This window comes from Pelophylax lessonae (assembly GCF_965119305.1).
Source record: "Pelophylax lessonae genome assembly, chromosome: 2".
NCBI lineage: Eukaryota > Metazoa > Chordata > Amphibia > Anura > Ranidae > Pelophylax > Pelophylax lessonae.
In genome coordinates this window covers 461,535,231-461,560,957 of record NC_138769.1, presented here as the reverse complement: position 1 = coordinate 461,560,957, position 25,727 = coordinate 461,535,231, and the positions used below count along the sequence as shown (strand labels likewise).

At 43.7% G+C, this 25,727-nt stretch overlaps 1 protein-coding gene across 2 annotated transcripts in view; it reads left to right on the top strand.

Moving 5' to 3' along the window:
• The first annotated feature begins 9,042 nt into the window (after positions 1-9,042).
• The window catches only part of SLC9A7 (solute carrier family 9 member A7), a 187,886-nt gene continuing 171,201 nt past the window's right edge, over positions 9,043-25,727 (top strand). For both annotated transcript variants that reach the window (XM_082245922.1, XM_082245921.1), the window contains exon 1: positions 9,043-9,273. In XM_082245922.1, coding sequence (XP_082102048.1) covers positions 9,045-9,273 — 229 coding nt within the window. In that variant the 5' untranslated portion in view covers positions 9,043-9,044. The remainder of the gene's footprint in view (positions 9,274-25,727) is intronic.

Below are 25,727 nucleotides of genomic sequence, written 5' to 3'. Positions count from 1 at the left end.
GGTGTAGAGGGTATGACAGCATACAATATGTGTAGGAGAGAGGTGTAGAGGGTATGACAGCATACAATATGTGTAGGAGAGAGGTGTAGAGGGTATGACAGCATACACTATGTGTAGGTGAGAGGTGTAGAGGTATGACAGCATACAATATGTGTAGGAGAGAGGTGTAGAGGGTATGACAGCATACAATATGTGTAGGAGAGAGGTGTAGAGGGTATGACAGCATACAATATGTGTAGGAGAGAGGTGTAGAGGGTATGACAGCATACACTATGTGTAGGTGAGAGGCGTAGAGGGTATGACAGCATACAATATGTGTAGGAGAAAGGTGTAGAGGGTATGACAGCATACACTATGTGTAGGTGAGAGGTGTAGAGGGTATGACCGCATACAATATGTGTAGGTGAGAGGTGTAGAGGGTATGACAGCATACAATATGTGTAGGTGAGAGACGTAGAGGGTATGACAGCATACAATATGTGTAGGAGAGAGGTGTAGAGGGTATGACAGCATACAATATGTGTAGGAGAGAGGTGTAGAGGGTATGACAGCATACAATATGTGTAGGTGAGAGGTGTAGAGGTATGACAGCATACAATATGTGTAGGAGAGAGGTGTAGAGGGTATGACAGCATACAATATGTGTAGGAGAGAGGTGTAGAGGGTATGACAGCATACAATATGTGTAGGAGAGAGGTGTAGAGGGTATGACAGCATACACTATGTGTAGGTGAGAGGCGTAGAGGGTATGACAGCATACAATATGTGTAGGAGAAAGGTGTAGAGGGTATGACAGCATACACTATGTGTAGGTGAGAGGTGTAGAGGGTATGACCGCATACAATATGTGTAGGTGAGAGGTGTAGAGGGTATGACAGCATACAATATGTGTAGGTGAGAGACGTAGAGGGTATGACAGCATACAATATGTGTAGGTGAGATGTGTAGAGGGTATGGCAGCATACAATATGTGTAGGTGAGATGTGTAGAGGGTATGACAGCATACAATATGTGTAGGTGAGATGTGTAGAGGGTATGACAGCATACAATATGTGTAGGTGACATGTGTAGAGGGTATGACAGCATACACTATGTGTAGGTGAGAGGTGTAGAGGGTATGACAGCATACAATATGTGTAGGAGAGAGGTGTAGAGGGTATGACAGCATACAATATGTGTAGGAGAGAGGTGTAGAGGGTATGACAGCATACAATAAGTGTAGGTGAGATGTGTAGAGGGTATGACAGCATACAATATGTGTAGGAGAGAGGCGTAGAGGGTATGACAGCATACAATATGTGTAGGAGAGAGGTGTAGAGGGTATGACAGCATACAATATGTGTAGGAGAGAGGTGTAGAGGGTATGACAGCATACACTATGTGTAGGTGAGAGGTGCAGATGGTATGACAGCATACAATATGTGTAGGAGAGAGGTGTAGAGGGTATGACAGCATACAATATGTGTAGGTGAGAGATGTAGAGGGTATGACAGCATACAATATGTGTAGGTGAGATGTGTAGAGGGTATGACAGCATACACTATGTGTAGGTGAGAGGTGTAGAGGGTATGACAGCATACAATAAGTGTAGGTGAGAGGTGTAGAGGGTATGACAGCATACAATAAGTGTAGGTGAGATGTGTAGAGGGTATGACAGCATACAATATGTGTAGGTGAGAGGTGTAGAGGGTATGACAGCATACAATATGTGTAGGTGAGAGATGTAGAGGGTATGACAGCATACAATATGTGTAGGTGAGAGGTGTAGAGGGTATGACAGCATACAATATGTGTAGGTGAGATGTGTAGAGGGTATGACAGCATACAATATGTGTAGGTGAGATGTGTAGAGGGTATGACAGCATACAATATGTGTAGGAGAGAGGTGTAGAGGGTATGACAGCATACAATATGTGTAGGTGAGAGGTGCAGATGGTATGACAGCATACAATATGTGTAGGTGAGAGGTGTAGAGGGTATGACAGCATACAATATGTGTAGGTGAGAGGTGTAGAGGGTATGACAGCATACAATATGTGTAGGAGAGAGGCGTAGAGGGTATGACAGCATACAATATGTGTAGGAGAAAGGTGTAGAGGGTATGACAGCATACACTATGTGTAGGTGAGAGGTGTAGAGGGTATGACCGCATACAATATGTGTAGGTGAGAGGTGTAGAGGGTATGACAGCATACAATATGTGTAGGTGAGAGACGTAGAGGGTATGACAGCATACAATATGTGTAGGTGAGATGTGTAGAGGGTATGGCAGCATACAATATGTGTAGGTGAGATGTGTAGAGGGTATGACAGCATACAATATGTGTAGGTGAGATGTGTAGAGGGTATGACAGCATACAATATGTGTAGGTGACATGTGTAGAGGGTATGACAGCATACACTATGTGTAGGTGAGAGGTGTAGAGGGTATGACAGCATACAATATGTGTAGGAGAGAGGTGTAGAGGGTATGACAGCATACAATATGTGTAGGAGAGAGGTGTAGAGGGTATGACAGCATACAATAAGTGTAGGTGAGATGTGTAGAGGGTATGACAGCATACAATATGTGTAGGAGAGAGGCGTAGAGGGTATGACAGCATACAATATGTGTAGGAGAGAGGTGTAGAGGGTATGACAGCATACAATATGTGTAGGAGAGAGGTGTAGAGGGTATGACAGCATACACTATGTGTAGGTGAGAGGTGCAGATGGTATGACAGCATACAATATGTGTAGGAGAGAGGTGTAGAGGGTATGACAGCATACAATATGTGTAGGTGAGAGATGTAGAGGGTATGACAGCATACAATATGTGTAGGTGAGATGTGTAGAGGGTATGACAGCATACACTATGTGTAGGTGAGAGGTGTAGAGGGTATGACAGCATACAATAAGTGTAGGTGAGAGGTGTAGAGGGTATGACAGCATACAATAAGTGTAGGTGAGATGTGTAGAGGGTATGACAGCATACAATATGTGTAGGTGAGAGGTGTAGAGGGTATGACAGCATACAATATGTGTAGGTGAGAGATGTAGAGGGTATGACAGCATACAATATGTGTAGGTGAGAGGTGTAGAGGGTATGACAGCATACACTATGTGTAGGAGAGAGGTGTAGAGGGTATGACAGCATACAATATGTGTAGGTGAGAGGTGCAGATGGTATGACAGCATACAATATGTGTAGGTGAGAGGTGTAGAGGGTATGACAGCATACAATATGTGTAGGTGAGAGGTGTAGAGGGTATGACAGCATACAATATGTGTAGGAGAGAGTTGTAGAGGGTATGACAGCATACAATATGTGTAGGAGAGAGGTGTAGAGGGTATGACAGCATACAATATGTGTAGGTGAGAGGTGTAGAGGGTATGACAGCATACAATATGTGTAGGAGAGAGGCGTAGAGGGTATGACAGCATACAATATGTGTAGGAGAGAGGCGTAGAGGGTATGACAGCATACAATATGTGTAGGTGAGAGGTGCAGATGGTATGACAGCATACAATATGTGTAGGTGAGAGGTGCAGATGGTATGACAGCATACAATAAGTGTAGGTGAGAGGTGTAGAGGGTATGACAGCATACAATATGTGTAGGTGAGAGGTGTAGAGGGTATGACAGCATACAATATGTGTAGGTGAGAGGTGTAGAGGGTATGACAGCATACAATATGTGTAGGTGAGAGGTGTAGAGGGTATGACAGCATACAATATGTGTAGGTGAGAGGTGTAGAGGGTATTACAGCATACAATATGTGTAGGAGAGAGGTGTAGAGGGTATTACAGCATACAATATGTGTAGGAGAGAGGTGTAGAGGGTATGACAGCATACAATATGTGTAGGAGAGAGGCGTAGAGGGTATGACAGCATACAATATGTGTAGGAGAGAGGTGTAGATGGTATGACAGCATACAATATGTGTAGGTGAGAGGTGTAGAGGGTATGACAGCATACAATAAGTGTAGGTGAGATGTGTAGAGGGTATGACAGCATACGATATGTGTAGGAGAGAGGTGTAGAGGGTATGACAGCATACAATATGTGTAGGAGAGAGGTGTAGAGGGTATGACAGCATACAATATGTGTAGGTGAGAGGTGTAGAGGGTATGACAGCATACAATATGTGTAGGAGAGAGGTGTAGAGGGTATGACAGCATACAATATGTGTAGGTGAGAGGTGTAGAGGGTATGACAGCATACAATATGTGTAGGTGAGAGGTGTAGAGGGTATGACAGCATACAATATGTGTAGGTGAGAGGTGTAGAGGGTATGACAGCATACAATATGTGTAGGAGAGAGGTGTAGAGGGTATGACAGCATACAATATGTGTAGGTGAGAGGTGTAGAGGGTATGACAGCATACACTATGTGTAGGTGAGAGGCGTAGAGGGTATGACAGCATACAATATGTGTAGGTGAGAGGTGCAGATGGTATGACAGCATACAATAAGTGTAGGTGAGAGATGTAGAGGGTATGACAGCATACAATATGTGTAGGAGAGAGGTGTAGAGGGTATGACAGCATACAATATGTGTAGGTGAGAGGTGTAGAGGGTATGACAGCATACAATATGTGTAGGTGAGAGGTGTAGAGGGTATGACAGCATACAATATGTGTAGGTGAGAGGTGTAGAGGGTATGACAGCATACAATGTGTGTAGGTGAGAGGTGTAGAGGGTATGACAGCATACAATAAGTGTAGGTGAGAGGTGTAGAGGGTATGACAGCATACAATAAGTGTAGGTGAGATGTGTAGAGGGTATGACAGCATACAATATTTGTAGGAGAGAGGTGTAGAGGGTATGACAGCATACAATATGTGTAGGTGAGATGTGTAGAGGGTATGACAGCATACAATAAGTGTAGGTGAGATGTGTAGAGGGTATGACAGCATACAATATGTGTAGGTGAGAGGTGTAGATGGTATGACAGCATACAATATGTGTAGGTGAGAGGTGTAGAGGGTATGACAGCATACAATAAGTGTAGGTGAGATGTGTAGAGGGTATGACAGCATACAATATGTGTAGGTGAGAGGTGTAGAGGTATGACAGCATACAATAAGTGTAGGTGAGATGTGTAGAGGGTATGACAGCATACAATATGTGTAGGAGAGAGATGCAGATGCTATGGCACTTGGCAGTATGAATAGAAGAGAGGTGCGGAGGGTGTGCAGTAGTAACTCACTCTGATTTGGAAGCAGTTGGAGATCAGGGAACATACTGTATGTTCCCTAATCCCCCATGTGACTAATGGACCTGGAAGTGGCATGTATTACATCACTTTAAGATTCAGAGCTGTCATTCCCTGACTACTGTAGCTGGGGTACCATCCAATCAAACATGATCAAATAAAGAGGACCTGTCACCTACCCATTGCGGTCATGTAGGGGGCTTGTTAGTCAAAAGAAGAAAAAAATCTAAAATGTATTGATAAAACAATAATTTATAAGAAAAAAAATGAAAACTCCCCTGTTGCCCCCATGAACACCCCAATCCAAATGTGCAGTGTAGGGTGCACAGGTGTATGTAAACATAAATTGCACCACATTGTGACATAATACCAGAGTCAGAGCGAGAGCAGTAATTCTAGAGCCATAATTCACGGGTATTGCTAACCAGATAAATGCTTTTAAAGCATTGTTAATAGGCAATTTAGGGTACCATTGTTTTTTGCAATTTCACCAGTGCAGACATTTTGGTTATCTATTCAATTAAAGCAACTCCATATTTTATATTACACCAAAAATTGGATATAATATTGTGTTTGATTCCACTAAAACTCATAGCGTTTTTTCCCCCCTAAAAATATGCCTTGAAAAAAAAGCTACACAAAATTTTTTCCACCAAAAAAACATGCAACTGCCACCATTTTATTCTCCAGCGTCTTTCCTTTCCGAGCAAACACAGACACAGCCCGCTGCCTGTCCGTTCCCATCTAATTTGATCCGCTGGACAGATGACAAACGTAGCCCCATCCGTCTGTTTTTAGGGGACCGGATTGGATGCCGGTGGGTGACAGTGGACATCTGCCGCCCCATAAAGAACATTGAGTCCACCTGAAAAACGGACAGGCGGACCCGATCGGTCCACTGGTGTGAAAGGGGCCTTAGGGTTTAAAGGCTAAGTTCACCTTTAGAACATATTGCATGTAACATGTTAAGGGTGTAACCTGTGCTAAGCACCTACCAGAGCCCCCCTCCTGTGACAAGATATCTGTCCCCCCTAGCCACTGTCAGGTTTTTGCATGTCTATGCGGTGATCCACCAGCACAGCCACATAATTTATTCATAGAGATCTGTGAACCAAAAAAATGACAAGTCCTATCGACCACCATGGCAGATGGACATGTAGTTTGCAGTGGAGCATGAGTGCAATAATTAGGGCACCTATAGTCCATTGACACTTCCTCCAATACTCTAAAGCAGGCCATAGATGGATCAAAATTTGGCAGGTTCAGCAGGGACCATCTGAATTTTCCATCCATCTTCGATCATTCGTGAGATGTTGACCTAATGATCGACTCTTCACAAATGAGAACGTTGGAAGCTCTGTGTCCGGTCAGTTTATGGGTGTACAGGGGACATAGACAGAGCCCGCTCTGTTCTATTAACATCTGTTCACACCTAACTGCCCTTCGATTCGTTCCACCTAGATTGAGGGGAACGGGTCCATTTTTTTTTTAGAGGACCAGATCGGATTAGGTAGGCGGGTGTAAACGGACACAAATTCCTTAACACCCACATCCAATCAGGTCCTCCTGAAAAACCAACAGGGGCCCCTGATCATAACTCCCATGTGAAAGGGATTTATGAGTTTGCAGAAGCCCGACATTGCACTCGCAATTCAATGATCTCGGGGGAAATGCTTTGCAGGCTCCTACAAAAAATAAATAATAATCGCCATTTTTTTCCTTCAAAAACGCGTGTGTATGTATTCATTTTTTTTATTTTATAAAAAGATGAACCTAGCCTTTAACCACTTGACGCCAAATCACATACCTGTTACGTCCTTTGACTTCAAGTGGTTGTGCTGGAGTGATGATTGTATTTTAGAGCCGGTGTTCCGTGAGAATTACCTACCCGTGAGAAAAACCTACCCTCGTCACTTCCGGGGCACCCTCATTGTCTGTAACGCGGCGGTGACATTAAAACAGCTGCCCGACAATATGAATCATCTCCGCTCCTTCCCCTGACACTTCACTGATGTCGGCTAGTAAATATAAAAGCGCCGCCGGGTGTATGAGAAGATACATAACGGACCCGCCAGCCGCTTTTATATTTACTCGCCGACATCAGTGAAGTGACAGGGGAAGGAGCGGAGTTGATTCATATTGTCGGGCAGCTGTTTTAATGTCACCGCCGCGTGGGTAGCTTTTTTTCATGGACACCCTAATACTGTCATACTACTGCCCATGCCCAGTAGTCAGCTCCTTATCTTTTTCATTCGGTTTCCGGGGCTCTGAGCATGCGCAGTGCTGCGCTGCTCAGCTGTTCCTGCCCGGAAGTGACGAGGGTAGGTTTTTCTCACGGGGTAGGTAAATCTCACGTTACACCGGCGGTCAGCTCTCTTGTAATAGCAATTGGGGAGGCTAACTAGCCACTCCCTCCTCTGCGGCTCTCTTGGGCTCTCCTGTCCCACCGGGTGACCCGACTTACTAGCCAGGACGTCCACCGACAAGTCGGAGACCCATACAAAGTCGGAATCTGTTTTTTTTTTTTTTTATCAATAGATTTTTATTGGTTTAACAAAGTCGGAATCTGTTTGATCGGGTCTCTATGATAACCTGAAACCTGAAAGCGATGACATGACATCACTTCCAGTTTACCTGGATGTCAATGGCACCATTTTTGAAAATCCAAAGTATTCAAAAACGCCCATCTTGGCATTTTGAATGCTTTTAAGTACAAAGGAGGGATCTGGGGTCTTATTGACCCCAGATTCCTCCATAAAGAGTACCTGCCACATGCCTATTGCTGTCACAGGGATGTTTGCATTCCCAGTGACAGCAATGAAAGTGATAAAAAAATAAATAAGGCAAAAGTGTAAAAATAAAAAAAAATTGAAGAAAATCTTTTTGTAAGTGCCCCTGCCCCCCCCCCCCTCCGTGCAAGCGCAAAGGCGAATGTGTGCGTCAGTCCCGCAAGCATGTAATCAGCAATTGTCCCACACATGTGAGGTATCACCGCGAATGTCAGATCATGGGCAGTAATTCTAGCACTAGACCTACTCTGTAGATATAAGGTGGTAGCAGGTGATAGCAAAATGTATGTTGTTTGTTGCCGTTGTGCGGGGTGTGCGCAATTTTAAAGCGTGACATGTTTGATATCTATTTACTCGGCACGACATCATCTTTTATATTTTACAAAAAAAATGGTTTCTGTATTGTGTTTTTTATAATTATAATAATATAATTTAAAAAAATATAATTTTCCTCCAAAAATTGCGTTTGAAAAACCACTGCGCAAATACAGTTTGACATAAAAAATTGTAAAACCCACCAATTTATTCTCTAGAGCCTCTGCTTTTTAAAAAAATATATGATGTTTGGGGGTTCTAAGTATTTTTTTATAAAAAAAAAAAAAAATATACGTTTTTCACATGTAAACAAAAAGTGCCATAAAATGCCGGGTACATTTTAGCAAAAAAATGCATGATTTATGGTGTGTGCGAAATATGTAATAGGTTTCCTGGTAGACAGACATGGATGGAGGGGGTCTTCTATGATCCCCTATGATTAGGGACCGTCTGATTACAAGGCACAGCCTGGAATAGCACATCCAGTGTGACGCCTGTTAGGGGCGTGTCTGTGGGCGGAGTCGCCGTGTCTCGTGCTGTGCAGTGCAGTTCGCTGTAGGGAAGCGCCGCTGTGTCAGTCGCAATAGGTTTTGAGAGGGGATTCTGCGCATTGGAGATCCCTGTAATTGTCACCATCAGCGGGAGGAGGAAGGATAACGAGTGCTGGATCTGCTGAGCAATAGATAAGAGCCGGTTGAGTGAGGGAAGAAGCTACGAGAAGCCGTGGATTGGAGTGAGAAGCATGCACGGCCTCCTGTATTTGCTGATCCCTTGGATCCCTTGGATCTGTGCTGAGGACAGCGCCATGGAGGAGATCGCTACAGAGAAGGAGGCTGAGGAGAGCCATAGACAGGACAGTGTGAGCCTACTGACATTCATCCTGCTGCTGACCTTAACTATCCTCACCATATGGCTCTTCAAACACAGGCGGGCTCGTTTTCTGCATGAGACTGGGCTGGCCATGATTTATGGTGAGACACAATGACATTCAGGGGGGGTGGGGGGTCCATATGAGACATGCTCAACGGTGACCCTGAGATCTCTGCATGCCATTTCATGGGGTCATTACTTGGGCTGTGTTGGTTGATGGGTGGGTGCTGCTCCCCCTTCTTCCTGTGCTGTGGTTAGGTAATAGGTGCTCTACCCTTTGTTCTAGGGCTATGGGTGCTCCCCTTGTTTCTGGGCTGTGGGTGGGTATTGGTTGCCCCCCCTTGTTTCTGGGCTGTGGGTGGGTATTGGGTGCCCCCCCTTGTTTCTGGGCTGTGGGTGGGTATTGGGTGCCCCCCCTTGTTTCTGGGCTGTGGGTGGGTATTGGGTGCCCCCCTTGTTTCTGGGCTGTGGGTGGGTATTGGGTGCCCCCCCTTGTTTCTGGGCTGTGGGTGGGTAAATGGTGCTCCCTTTTACTTGGACTGTGGGTGGGTAATGGGTGCTCCCCCCTTTTACTTGGACTGTGGGTGGGTAATAGGTGCTCCATTTGTAATTGGACTGTAGGCGGGTAATGGGTACTTTCCTTGTTCTTGGCTGTGGGTAGGTAATGGGTGCCCCCCTTGTTCTTGGGCTGTGGGTAGGTAATGGGTGCCCCCCTTGTTCTTGGGCTGTGGGTAGGTAATGGGTACCCCCCTTGTTCTTGGGCTGTGGGTAGGTAATGGGTGCCCCCCTTGTTCTTGGGCTGTGGGTAGGTAATGGGTGCTCCGCTTGTTCTTGGGCTGTGGGTAGGTAATGGGTGCCCCCCTTGTTCTTGGGCTGTGGGTAGGTAATGGGTGCTCCGCTTGTTCTTGGGCTGTGGGTAGGTAATGGGTGCTCCGCTTGTTCTTGGGCTGTGGGTAGGTAATGGGTGCTCCGCTTGTTCTTGGGCTGTGGGTAGGTAATGGGTGCTCCGCTTGTTCTTGGGCTGTGGGTAGGTAATGGGTGCTCCGCTTGTTCTTGGGCTGTGGGTAGGTAATGGGTGCTCCGCTTGTTTTTGGGCTGTGGGTAGGCAGGGGGGGGGGTAATGGGTGCCCCCCTCTTATTCTTGGACTGTGGGTGGGTAATGGATGCTCCCCTTGTTCCTGGACTCAAGTCATTGTTCTTGGCCTCTGCACACCACAGTGCCATGGATGGGATTTTGGACCGTAGTAGGTAGGGCCTCCTTCTCAGGGTGCTTTGTAGAGATGGGGTGCTGGGCTGGTGTCAGGGGGGAGTGGTGCTGGGACCCTGAACCAGGATGATGCCAAGGAGATCTTGGAGGAGCTCCTAGGAAGCGGACCTGCAAGGCCAAGGGATTCAGTTTGGGCAAGTGGGTTTGTTTTGAGGTCCTCAGAAGGCTATCTAGAATGGAGGACTGTTTCTGGGATCCATTTATCATTAAGAGAAAACATAGTTTAGTACAGTTAACACAAATGTTTCAAGGTTTTATTTTGTTGAGTTTTTACTGTTTTGGTTCTTGTTTGTTTTTGTTTTTTTGACATCTCAGTACTTAAGAGCTGGTTCACACTGCCGCGACCTCTAAGTCGCCTCATAAGGGGCGACTTCAGCCCGACTTTGCTCGTATTCAGCGCGACTTGTATGATAGACGACTTTGTACGACTTTTTATTTGGCCAATCAGAATATGATGGTTCTGGGTCATGCTCAATCACACAAAAAAAAGTTCTTAAAAATTGTCGTTTTTGATAGAGAGCCAATTATTGGAAAAAAAAAAAAAAAAAGAGATTTCTTTGGATTTAGTGTATGGGGGGTCTAAAAAGTGTACCTGTGAAGTTTCAGCTCTGTAGCATGTCCAGAACCAGAAAAAAAGATAAATTTTCTTAGAATTTTTAGTAGCACAGGGATATGGCTCCGCTCCACCTGGGTGTTTTTGTTACAGGCATTTATCGGGCATTTTTTGGGCGTCTTTGGAGGCATGCCTGCCTCCAAAATCGGATCACAAGTCGCTTCAAATAAGATAAGGAGGCGACTCCCATTGAAGTCTGTGGGACAATTCGGATACAAGTCGCCTCAAAGTAGTACAGGACCCTTTTCTGAAGTCGGAGCGACTTCAGTAGTGCCAATTAAGACGGCACTGATTGATTAACATTGCTTTTGTTATGTCAAGCGACTTGAGGGCACACAAGTCGCCTCACAAGTCACGGCAGTGTGAATGGACTCTAATGGTGATACTAAACTGTATCCTTATTCTCCAAAAAAAAAATCTGTACACACCCACTACTTCATGTCCCTGTAATGCTTTTTTCAGGAATATGTTTTACTGTGTTTTTCTGCTTCTTTGTGATATCCTCCATGAGAACCCTCTCCTTTTCCCCATCACTTGTGTTTGTTTTGGAATGAGCAGTGCACGTTGGTTGTGGTCAGTTACACTGCTCTATGCACACTACAAATCCTTTAGTACATAGTCCATCTCAGGAGAGAGCAGGAGAGGGTAACTGCATTCCAACATATGCTGGGACCACGGGGAATGAGCCACCTTCTAACAGGAAGTCCCATCACAGCAGCAAAAAAGAAACCATACTGCATACCTGAATCGAATTGTTTCAGCCAGAATATAGTGTCACTTTAATGCAGTATTAAATCCGGAAACAAAAATATAATATAGCGCAATTTTCCAATCCTTAGATGTGGTGGCTGCACTAGTTTTCTTTTTTTCTTTTCTTTTTTTCCACTTTTTATTTTTACCTGGTGATCTGATCAGCAACACATTTCTTGACTAAGGCTGGCCATACATTATACAATTATCTTATGCAATTGCCCTTTAGATTTATCAAAACCATATAATATGAGGTCAAACCTAAACACTTTCATTTTGTATGCAATCAGACAGGCCCTTGCACAGGGGTTGACAAATTTTCTTTGAATCTAGGAGCCAGCTAAAAAAGTTAGGAGCCAGTTTTTTTAAAAAAAATCTGCCCCGCGCCCAGAAAAAAAAAAGAAAGAAAGAAAGAAATAAAAGGGAAAGAAGGGGGGGGGGGTGAGAGAGAGAGAGAAGGAAAGAGAGGGGAGGGGGAGAGAGGGAGGGACAGAGTGAAAGTCTCAGGCAGATGTGTATATGTACAGCTCTATGGTGTGTACAGAAGAATTCTCCAGAAGTGTGGCACTCCCCCCCACCTCCACCTTTCTCATATACACTCAGAAAATGGCCTGCTCTGCTCCCCCACACACATGTCTATGCATTTTAAAGCACATTTCTAGAGTGTATATAACAATGTGCAATGTATGTATTGTGTGCTGATTTTTAATGCGGATTGATTTGTTTATTTTCCCTGCTTAGTAGGGAGAAGAAACAAAGCAACTATTCCCTTTGTACAGAGCCCTCCCAGGGGAGTTGACGGGTGAGGGCATGCGCCTTAAACAGGCAGTGATGTATGGGTACACTGCAGGTCCTGTAGTTACAGCCCTGTTGCAGTATATGTACTGCGGCAGGTGGGCAAGTGGTTAATTACCAATGGTATTTGTAAAATGCAGCATGAAGGGGGTTAATGTATTGCCACTGGTCACTAATGCATTAGTGACCAGTGTCAGAAAATTAACCCCTTTGTGCTGCATTAGTGGCAGTGTTTATAAACCCCTACATGCTGCAGCATAAATGAACACCGATACTAATGCCACTAATGCAGCACAAAGGGGTTCATTTTCTGACACTGGTCACTAATGCATTAGTGACCAGTGGCAATACATTAACCCCCTCATGCTGCATATTACCATTGTAATTATATAACCTCTGTCCCCCCCCCACCCAGAGTATGCCAATTCAACTGTAGATGCAAATCTCCTTACTTTTCGGATGCGCTGGCTGGCTGATTCCTTCCCGGCGGCTCTCTATGGTGCTCTCCGATCCCTCCTCCCGGTGACGTCGCGCCTTGCCGGGACTCGTAAGCATCTGTCAGGCGGAGATTACCCTGCGGCTCTGCCTGACAGGAAAGTGAAATCCGGGTCCTAGGCTTGTGCCGAGTGCAGGAGTGCACTCGGCACATCCTCCTTACAGCTCTGAAGTGTTGTAGCACGACCGGCGCCCGGCGGAAGTCACTTGTTGCCCAGAAAGTAACGCACTGTCAGCACTTCACCTGCTCTGCGCCCCCCCCCTTTCTAAAATAAATTGATCCGCCCACCCCTTGTACCGGGCGGCCCTGTTCACACACCGCTCAGCTGCGGACCCAGCACTCTTACCTGATGTGCCGGGTGACCGCAACGAGGAGGGCTGACAGTGGAGACTGGAGAAGAGGCAGCTGGTTCTGATTGGTCAGCGCCGTCCATGTGACGATGCTGACCAATTAAAATGCCTTGTCAGGACAGAGATAGGAGCCGCGGGGATTTCAAATCTCTGCATCACAGAGCGGCGTCCCGATGCCTGACAGGAGATGGCTGAAATCCTAGGCGCCCGGACTAAGTTTCTAGTCGCCAATGCGACCTGGCGCCCGGGAATTGTCGAGCCCTGCCCTTGCACTACGTAGTTGAAGGTAAATCTAAATGAAATTGAATAAAAAATTGCATAATGTATGGCCAGCTTTATGGTCAAGGAGCAACAGAGCCAGCCTTGGCCAGCAGCATTGTTATTCTGTGGAGAGGGTAGTTTAGAATCCACCCACACTTTCTAATCTGATTGTACAGTCTCATGTACATCTACCAACAACTGTGTAGTTTAAGGGCCTACCTGATTGGATTGATGAGGTAGGGTCTACCTGATTGGATTGATGAGGTAGGGTCTACCTGATTGGATTGATGAGGTAGGGTCTACCTGATTGGATTGATGAGGTAGGGTCTACCTGATTGGATTGATGAGGTAGGGTCTACCTGATTGGATTGATGAGGTAGGTCTTCACATTACATATCTTTGGTAAATCTAAAGATGATTGTAGCAAGATTATATCATGACCTATAGATGGACTTGTCTAACAAATTGAAACTTAACTCCAGCAAACACTTTTTTTTTTAGGCAATCGCAGCAACAGTTTTTTTTTGGAATAAATATTTTAAAAAAAGTAAAAGCTGACCATTGTAAGCACTCCTGTCAGTATAAACCACTTGACACAAGTGATTCTTTTACATTTACTGATTATGTAAACTACATGGCACCTTCAAAACCTGCCACATCATCTGATTTAACCAGTTAACTTCCAGACGATTTACCGCCCTTTATGACCAGGTCATTTTTTGCGCTACATCGCTACGTTATTTTAACTGACAATTGCGCGGTCTTGCAACGCTGTACCCCCCCAAAAAAAATGTATGTCCTTTTTTAAAAAAAGCAGTAAAGACCATTTAAAAAAATCCAATATTTTTTACTTTCTGCTATAAAATCTATCCAATAAAAAAACTAATTTCTTCATAGATTTAGACCCATATGTAGTATGTTACATATTTTTGGTAAAAATAAAATCTCTAGAAGCATATATTGATTGGTTTGCACAAAAGGTATCTCGTCTACAAACTATGGGATATTTTTTTTACTAGTAATGGTGGCGATCAGAGACTTCTAGCAGGAATACGACATTGCGGCGGACATTTGGACACTTAACTGACACTTTTGCCACTTTTTGTGGACCAGTGACACTAAAAGAGTTATTAGTGCTAAAAGATATGCACTCTGTGTACTAATAACATTGGCTGGGAAAGGGTTAAGATTGGGGCAATCAAAGGGCTAAATGTGCCTAGTCTGTGTTTTACTACACTGTGGGAGGTGTTTTTGCTAGGGGAAGATATAAAATGTATTCCCTGCAAATTCCATAGCTTCCCTTCTGTCATAACAGCGATCTGCCTTGTTTACATAGGCAGACCGCCATTCTGTCTCTCTGCCTGATGTTCGGCGGGTGCTGGAGGACATCGGGTACCCTACACCCGCTGATCGGCTTCCGCTGTGTGTACTCACAGCAGAAGCGAGCCATCGGCAACGCACATGTGGGCACCCTACCTGTGGTTCTCAAGGCTCATGGTTGTTTACCTTAATGCATTGTATGCATTAGGGTAAAAACCTTCTGGGTGCATCCCCCCTCCCACTACCCCTTGTCCTTACCTGCCCCCAATCTTGATCTAGCGGTGTGCATGAGAGTAGCTGCTCTCCTGGGTCTTTCTCTCCTCATTGCTCACAGCAGTGGGAGCCTGCTGTCAATCACAGCCAGTGAGCCAATGAAAAGAGCAGGGGGGGGGCGGCGCTGAGCCATGCTCTGTTTGTGAATAGACACACAGAGTGCAGCTTGGGAGTTAGCCTGCTCGGAAGGGGAGAGGAGCCAGGACCGCCAGCTGGGGACCCAAAAAGAAGAGGATTGGGGCTGCTCTGTGCAAAGCCATTGTAAAGAGCAAGTAAAGCTGGATACACACTATACAATTTTCTTTAGATTTTTTCCTTTAGGCCCCTTTCACACAGGCGGACCGTTCAGATCCCCCTGTAGGTTTTTTTTGGCGGATCTGAACGGTCCCCCCATGCATTCCTATGGAGCATTGGATGTCAGGGGAGACATGTCCGCTGATATCCGATCCATCAAATCTGGACGGATGGAAACCGACGGTCCGTTCCCATCTGATTTCCCCTATAGAGATGCATGGGGAACTGACAGCTGTGTCTCCATACACAGCACGGAGACACAGCTGTCATCCTCCTGCTCAGCGGGGGATTGGCGGATCGATTCCCCGCTGAGAAAAACGGACTCCGTCCGACGGGCGGAGTGTGTGAAAGGGGCCTTAGACTTGGCAAAACCATAAAATTAGGTCAGACCTAAACACTTCATAGTTTACATAGTTGAATGTAAATCTACCAACAAAAATTGTATAGTGTGTGTCCAGCTTTATTATAACATGTTTATTTAAGAAAAAAAAAAAAAATCTTTCATTTTAGAATCCCTTTAAATTGTTTCTCTCAACCCCTAAACTGCCACTTTTACTGACCTGATCACCGCAGGGCAAAAAAAAGCCTTAAAAAAAATATGAATGCAGCCACCGTGACCACATCAAAGGACTAGTATAATGCAATATATTACATTTAGGTTTAACACGGCTTTAATTACCAGCTGTATACAACCATAACGTAGGAGCTCGGATGGACCAAATTAGCATTTTGCGTTGTCACTTTGTCTTATCCATAGCAGCAGATGGCTGCACTGGTAAATCTCTTAGACGTCATTCATTCCATTCTAGTAACTAGTACAAACTCTGTGTAGATCTAGACTGCCTCTTCTCTGTTCTAACACACCGGTGGTTTCATATCCTGTTTGATTTATTTCAGAGACGTGTCCACTAACATTCTAACGCCATTGTCTGTCGGTTGGTAGCAGTGTTTTTTTGGTTCTGCCAAAGTTCAAATGATTGCAATTTGTGGATCTTTGACAGGTAAAGCTGTCGGCTGCTGGGCAGAACATGAGCTTGTGCTAAACGTCACATATGGTGATATTTGACTATTGTGGCTTTAAATATTTATTGCAGGATCTTATTTCGGCTGGGTTGTTTTCTACAGGAATGGTTTGCCTTGAAGAGCACATTGTCTGAAATATGAGCTCCTGTCATGCAGATGCTGCTATTGTATGGGAACATCTGCTCTGACCAAGGCTTATCTTAACCAAAAATGAGCAAGCTGATGTAAAAAGCCAGGAGCTAAATGCACAATACATTTCCTCTTACCTAGTAGCAGATCTGCTCTGACATCTAAAGTAGTCAAGATAATTACATGAAACCATTCCAGCTAAAGGTTCATTTTATCCAGTGGAAAGGTGCCAGTGTCTTGAATCAACAACCTTCTTATGTTTCCTTGAGATGCCATTGGTGAGATTTGTTCTAGAAGTATGTCCCCTACCCCTTGCACAAGGCCATTTGAGGTGTCAACCACACTTTGTGTTTATTTAGTATTTTGCAGAACCTGCCAGTGGCTGTACACTTTTAAAGGGTCAGTTCAAATTTACCAAAAACTGCCTATGCATGTAAGGGGGGACGGTTGCAGCTTGGTACCAAAATTAAATAACGTCCTTGCTTCAGGCGTAGGCATTTTACGTATTTCTTAAAGCCAGGCCGAAAAACTCTGAGATGGCTTCATCTCATTTGGCCTTGTTGCTAGAATGTTACGAACAATGCTGCAATGGAAGCGATAGTGGACCACATTTTCAATACAAACGTGTGCAATGCACCTGTGTTCGGATCATTAAGAAAAAGTGGCATTTTTTTACTGCCATATGTAAGAGCTCTAGGTGGCCATCTACATAGATGGATTAAATTTAACCAGGTCAGCAGGGGCCAGCCACATTTTGATTAGTAAAATAACAGGAGAGGTGTATGGCGCTGCCAAAATATATTAAATTAAATATTCCGTGTGTCTTACAATGATACTACATAAATATATATATAAAATGTGTCTCTCCACTGTAAATGTTAATAAAGTGTCAGGTGCATTAAAGGTGACTGGTGAAAGTAAATTTAATTATAATAAGTGATCCAACCCTGTGAGGGGTATATGATGGTGCTAAAACAATTGAAGAAAGAAGAAAAGAAAAGATGGAAAGTCCAATGTAAAAAATGTGAATAAAGGTAAAATTGATATAAGTAGTGTCAACCTGATAAATAGGGCAGTCGATAAAAAAATGGTAGGAAAATCAATTGAGTTGGATCCACTAAAAATTGCAATATGGTGAAAACTATATAAGAAATATGAAATACAATACTGTGAAGTGTAAAACAAGGTACTATACAATAAATAGTATCATAAATAGACACAAAATGAAAAATCTTATAAAACCACTCTAAAATCAGACACACATAGTCCAAGTAATGGTAAGTCAATAATTTTATATTAATCCCACTTATTAAAAATCTTAAAAAAAAAAAAATATATATATATGTACCTCGGGTCTTGTTACCATATTGTTACAATGCACAATCATACAAATAACAGGTCATATATGCATGGTATAATGATGAAAACAAATATATATAACACAAAATAAATATGTATATATATACCTCGGGTCTCATTACCATATTGTTAAAAGGCACCATCATACAAATAACAGGTCATATATGCATGGAATATATTAATAATAGAACTGAATAAAACCGAATTTCCAATATTATGGTCCATATATAGAAAAAATGTGTATTAAAGGAGAAGTAAAAATAAATAAAAAATTATATAATAAAAAAATTGTATAATAAAAATTCCTAAAATAGTACTGAACCATAGCACACAAAGGGAGGTTGTGGAAAAGGTGTGAGTCAAGTAGATATCTCATGGTTGATAAATGAAAAATAAAAAATAAGATAGTTAATAGTACCATCAAATTCTTGCGTGAAAATGTTTTTGAGTGTAGCGTGCCAGTATGGGCTCCTAATTGGCTAATTTATTGGTATATAGGGGACTGAAGTCCTTAATGAGATTAAGGAAATGAAAATAAATTCAAATCCCTGATCGACTTCTGTTGAACTAACTAGTAGGAAAACTTTATTGCTCAGCCACTGAACAGTGTATTTTGAGAGCATCAATTTAAATCCCGCTGTCAGAAAACTACGGGCTCCATTCACAAAAGCAGATTGCATGCTGTATTTAGGTGTTTTTCCAAACACCGCGTGCGATCCTGAAAATATCAATTCGCTATTGCTTTATGTGGTATTTACTGCATAAAGCAAAAACGCTCGGTAAATACCGCATATAAGTAAATGTAAATTCACAAAAGGAAATAAATGCATGCGAAAATAAAGTAGTGCTTCAGGTGTGCAATATTTAAGGAATGTGTTTGATTTTAACTGGTTGTTAAAGCTGTAGTATACTCCTTAGTTTGATTTTAACTGGTTGTTAAAGCTGTAGTATACTCCTTAGTTTGATTTTAACTGGTTGTTAAAGCTGTAGTATACTCCTTTTATTTGACTTTTACCTAGAGGTAAGCCTATAATAAGGCTTACCTGTAGGTACAATTACTATCTCCTAAACCTGCACGGTTTAGGAGATATTCAACCTGCATGCAGCCGCTGATGTCAGCGGCACATGCGCTCTGATGGTCCGGCGTGAAACTCCCGCGCGCATGCATCGCGGCTCCGGCCACTCACAGCGACAGAGCCGCCGAATCTGGAAGAGACGCAGAGGGAACATGACGGCGCCCTCACCATTCTCCAGGTAAGGTAAGTATTTCATAACGGCGCCCTCACCACTCTCCGTTCTAAGGTAATTATTTCATAATGAGCTAGTATGCGATGCATACTAGCTCATTATGTCTTTGTCCTGCAGGGTTTGTTTGTTTTTTTTTTCTCAAGGATACAACCGCTTTAAGGAGCGGGTGGCCGCCCTTCTTTTTTTATTTTTTTTTTTGGCATGGGGGTTCCCCCCCGCCCATACCAGGACGGGGGATAGATGGACAACCCCCTGCATCTGACAGCTGATGACTCATCGGTTGTTAAGGACATGGTGGCCAGCTTTCTGGCACGCTGTTTAGCAACCAGCTATTGTAAGCGTTTGTGGTGCGGTTTGAACAAGCCAAAAGTGAGCTGCGGCGCAAACGTCGTACATAGAGCATTTGGGGGGGGGGGGAACGTTTTTAATGCTCGCTTAAAGCTTAACTGCAGCTATTAACGTTTAATTACGCTATAGGAGCATTTGATAAGTGTCAGTATTTTGATCAAGTGTGAACGAGCCTTTGGGTTTACTTTAAACCTATTTTTTTTTTTTAAACAGTACCAGCTTTAAATTCATAAGCAAAGGAAAAATTTGACAATATTGTAGGTATGTTTTTTTTATGTGAAGTATACGCATATTAGGCAGCACATTCTTTCTTTAACTCTACTGGGCCACAGAGAGCCAGTTGGGTATCACCAGTTGGTCTTGCACTGTGGGAATGCTAAGTTAGTCATCTACAGGAACACTATCTGCATGTGCAGAGGTTTATATTGGGCTTAAAAATCACTGCTACTACAGGAGTTTTCTGTTTTTGCTTGTGGAAGCCGCTCAATGTTATCTTGTGTCCATGCATACTAGGACGATTACAGGCATATTTTAAAGTGGTTGTAAATCCACTTGTAAAGTGTCTCTAATCCCCTCTGTTAAATAATGCTATGTTCCCTAGTGTGTGTGATTTTTAACAAAAAAAAAAAGCTGCTGTGGGCTTTATTCCATAGCGCTGATCGGCGCTCACTTGACCGCCCAGCTCTCTACTTTCCCAGGCTGACAGCTACAGTGGGAGGGTCCGAGAACTCACACTGACATCAGCCAGGAGCAGGAGAGGAGGAGCGAGCTGGGCGGTCACGTGAGTGCCGATCAGGGTTATGGAATAAGGTACATAGCGGCTTTTCTTTTTAAAAAACACACACTGGTGATGATAGCATTATCTAACAGAGGGGATTGAAGAGACTTTACACTGTTCTATCGTCAGGAGGACAGAGGAGAGCTGCGGATGACAGAGGCAAGTAAACTGACCACAGTGTCATGGCTCAGCAGCCATGAAAAACTGTGGTCAGTTTACAGGGGGGAGCGCAGAACCAGGCAGGATCAGCCAGGTATTTCAGGTGATACAGGGGGCCAAATTACACAGCATAAGCAAAGTGCAAAAAATGCTAAAATCTCCTAAACTGTGTACAAAAATGTTCTATAGGAATTTTTTTTTATACTTCTGTGTGCTTTACTGTGGCTTTTCATGTCTTTGAAACTGTACAGTGCTCATGGTGTGTATTATGTAGCAATGCAGTTAAGTGCTAATGACTTCTACAGGCACTGATCCATGAGTGCGTTGACCTGCAGCAAATCCTATCTGCACCATTTCATGCCTCTCCAACCTACAGTTATTAGTGCTGGGTTGGAGACACACTTCAGGCAGTTATAATTGTTGCTTGACAGTTTCCAGTCATGTCTGGATCGGCTCAGCCTCTTCTTGTTAGTCCTGTTACCTTGCTTCAGGGGAATTGCTGTTTGGGTAAATGGCTATACCTCTTAGATGCACATTGGAAGAGTATTGCCAGCTCTTCCTGCACACAGTTAGTGTACACTGGTCTTGGATAACCTACAGCACAAACTCTTTACAACATTCAGATATACAGTAGTAATGTAGTTTGAGTTGTCACCGTCTGCTTCTATGACAAAGCTTTCTTTAGTGGCATCTCATTATGCTCATATTGACGTACTGACGTTATTTTCACCACAGCACACTCTTATGAGACATTGACTTTGTTTACACCCCATTGTTCATCAACAGTTTTTTTTTTTTTTTTTTTTTTTTTTCAACAGCGGTACTAGAACGCTGGTGTCCTCTATGGTTTATATACTAAAGATAGACTTCATACCTAACTCTCAGGTCTATAGGATACTAGTGGCTGTATGTTATAGTTGAGCCGGAAGTATAGTTCTATAGATGTCTATACTGTGGGGGCAGCACAGTGGCTAAGTGGTTAGCACTTCCGCCTAGCAGTAACCAGGGTCCGCGGCTTAAATCCCCACCAGGACACCACCTGGCTGGAGATGGCATGCTCTCCCTATGCCCACTTGGGCTTCCTCCAGGTACCTCGGTTTACAATATATATGTATAAAGCTGTGCGTAAACTGATGGCGCTATAATAGTACCAATAATAAATTTAAAGTGATTTTAAAGTCTTGTTTTTGTTTGGTTAAAAATAAAAAACATGTTATACTTGCAGCGCAGCCCGGATCCATCTCTACTGGGGTCCCTCTTTGGCTCTCTTGGCCCATCTCTGCTATTGAGTGCCCCCACAGCAAGCAGCTTGCTATGGGGTCACCCAAGCTGCAGCTCCGTGTGTCCATTCAGGCACAGAGCTACAACCTGGCCCTGCCCTTTCTCTCCTCATTGGCTCACTTAATTTGGTTGACAGATGACACTGAGCTACCATCTTAGCCTATGAGGATGGAGAGTCTCGGGCACTCCTGCAACTTGGCTGAATAGAGCGATGGGCTTGGATAAATATTAGGGGGCTGCTACACACAGAAGGCTTTTTATCTTCATGCATAGAATGCATGAAGATAAAAAATCTTCTGACTTTACAACCACTTAAAAAAAAAAAGTCTAGAATTACCCATTTACATTGAGGTGAACAGCTCTAAAAAGGGTTTGCATATTTGCCACATGTCATAGACTTGTGCCTTTTTGGATTTTTATCATTTGACTTGGATATTTATATATCTGGGTCACCATACCTACATAATAATACTAATCAATCCTGTGGTAGGACAGTTCTGCAAGCTGTGCCCCTTTAAATCTAGGGAATTGCCATTCATCCCCTCCTGTATTGTCCTGGAAAATTCTGGGTTACACTTATCAGTAGCTCTACTTTGAAGAGTCTTCCATTAAGGTAGATTCAAGTCACTATGTTATGTTCTTTTTTAATCCGTATATATTTTGCTTTAGATTACTTTCTTCAGTTCTCCTTTATCACTGACCAGTTCTGCAGAAGGATGTCCCTTTTTATGGTGCTTTCTGCTCTAGGTGGAGAAGGTGCCTGTCTCTCTTGTACTGGAAGACTTTTGTAGGCAGAGATGTCCATAAGTCTAAAGCTTGCCATCCATGGTTCCTGATGGGGGTGACTATGTCTGCATCCTCAAGTCTGACATCCTTCCATTGAAAAGAACAAAGGAGCAGGTCAGAAAATTGGCGGCCGAACAGCGCCTGTGTCCAATCAGATAAAGGCACTGTTGTGATGTTTGCTGCATTCATTGCTGGCTGTCAGAGTACAATAACCACAGCAGGAGATTTCATCCATCCATGCTATTTAAAATTGAAAGAGGAATCTGTCTAATTTTTTATTCAGCTTGTAAGCTGATTTAAAAAAAAAAATCTGTGTATGTCCAGTTTAATGGAAATTGCTGCCAAATGTTAATGATTCGGCTTATAAAAAAAAAACTCACCCTAGCATAATCTGCAAATAAAAACCTGATCTAATCTGTCTGCAGAGATCTGGTGATTTCCCCCTGTGGGTGCCAACGTCTTGCCTCTAACTCCACACAGAGAAAGAAAAGTGAGGCTGTCAGTCACAGCTCAAACACCAAAGACTGTCACCTGTCATTCCTGTCACAGTCATGGGTTGATGCCCCCTTGCATACATCAGCAGAGGTGGGCTTAGCTGCTGACTTTTAACAAAAGGTCGGACCTTACTGCATGTTTTGGGAAATGGAGTGTGTGTAACCGCTTGCCGACCGCCCTATAGTAGATTTACTGCTACAGGGTGGCCGTACATATGTGTGTATATGTGTGTGTGTGTATGTATGTGTGTATGTATGTATGTATGTATGTATATGTAATTATATATATATATATATATATATATATATATATATATATATATATATATATATTAGTGTGTGATTCTGCACTTTGGGGTAGGGAGCAAGCTTGCACCGCTTCTGCTGTGATTAGTCACCGGTGATCGTTGAGACACACTGGACAGAGTTCTCCATATGTAAACAATGCAGAGCTCCATCCTGGCGGCGGGGATGTGATAGATAAACAAGGAATAAAATCAGCACACTGTACACATATAAACACTGTTTAACCACTTTAATACAGGGCACTTCCCTCCCTTCCCGCCCAGGCCAATTTTCCCCTTTTAGCGCTGTTGCATTTTGAATGACAATTGCGCGGTCATGCAACACTGTACTTACACCAAATTTATATCATTTTCCCCCCACAAATAGAGCTTTCTTTTGGTGGTATTTGATCACCTGTGCGATTTTTACTTTTTGCTAAACAAATAAAAAAAGACAGAAAAGTTTGAAAAAAAAAAAAAGTTTTTTTGTTTATGTTATACAATTTTGTAAATAAATAAGTTTTTTCCTGCACTGATGAGCACTGATGAGACTGCACTGACAGGCACTGATGAGGAGGCAATGATGGGGTGGCACTGATGGGGTGGCACTGATGGGGTGGCACTGATAGGCGGCACTGATAGGCGGCACTGATAGGCGGCACTGATAGGCACTTATATGTGGCACTGATAGGTAGCACTGATATGCAGCATTGGTGGGCACTGATAGGCGGCACTGCTGGGCACTGATAGGCGGCACTGACGGGCACTGATAGGTGGCACTGACGGGCACTAATGGGCACTGATAGGCAGCACTGGTGGGCACTGATGGGCACTGACGGGCGGCACTGATCGGCACTGACGGGCGGCACTGATGGGCACTAATGGGCACTGATAGGCGGCACTGGTGGGCAATAATGGGCACTGGTGGGCGACACTAAAGGATGGCAATGGTGGGCAGCACTGATAGGGAGGACACTGGTGGGCATCACTGATGGGGAGGGCAATGGGGGGCTCCCTGAGCCCTGATTGCCATCCCTGGTGGCCATAGTGGGCATCCCTGGGGTCATAGTGGGCATCCCTGGGGTCATAGTGGGCATCCCTGGGGTCATAGTGGGCATCCCTGGTGGATCTAGTGGCAGATCCCCCCCCGAGGGTCTGCACTGGTAATCAATGATCTGATTACCAGTGCCGACCCCCCCCCCTGTCAGGGGAGCCGCCGATCGGCGCTCCTTTACTCGTGCCTGTCAGGCACGAACTAAGGAAAGCCGATCAACGGCTGTTCCTGTTTTACTATGTGACCAGCCGTGATTGGACACGGCTGATCACATGGTAAAGAGCCTCCGTCAGAGGCTCTTTACCGAGATCGGAGATGCAGGGTGTCAGACTGACACCTCGCATCACCGATCGCCGCTCTGCGCGCCCCCGGGGGGCGCCCAGAGCGGTGTTATCCTGCCGCCGTCATATGACGTCCGGTCAGGATAACTCAACCACATTCCCGCCGTCATTTTGTAATAGGGCGGGCGGGAAGTGGTTAAGCACACAGTTAACCCTTTGATCGCCCTATATGTTTAACCCGTTCCCAGCCAGTGTCATTAGTACAGTGACAGTGCGTATTTTTAGCACTGATCACTGTATTGGTGTCACTGGTTCCTTCAAGGTGTCAAGTGTCATTTTGTCCTCCACAATATCCTGCTATAAGCCGCTAATCACTGCCATGACCAGTATATTAAAAAATAAATAAAAATTCCAGTGTATAACTCATAGTTTGTAGACGTTATGACTTTTGCACAGTCAAACAGTCAATATACACCTATTGGGATTTTTTTTTTTCACTACAAATATGTGGCAGAATACATATTAGCCTAAATTTATGAAACAATTAGATTTTTTATTTATTTATTTTTTTAATTTTTAGATATGTTTTATAGGAGAAAGTAAAAAAATAAATTCAGTCTTTTCGTTTATAGCACAAAAAATGAAAAACCCAGTGGTGATCAAATACCACTAAAAGAGAGCTCTATTTGTGGTAAAAAATTACATAAATTTCATTTATGTACAGCGTTGCATGGCTGCACAATTGTCAGCTAAATTAACAAAGTGCTGTGCTACAAAAAACAGCCTGGTCATGAAATGGGGTACATTTTCCGGAGGTCAAGTGGTTAAATCAGATGATGATGATGCAGATTATAAAGGTGCCACGTAGTTTACATGATGAGGAAATGGAAAGGATTACAGTTTTCCTAAAAG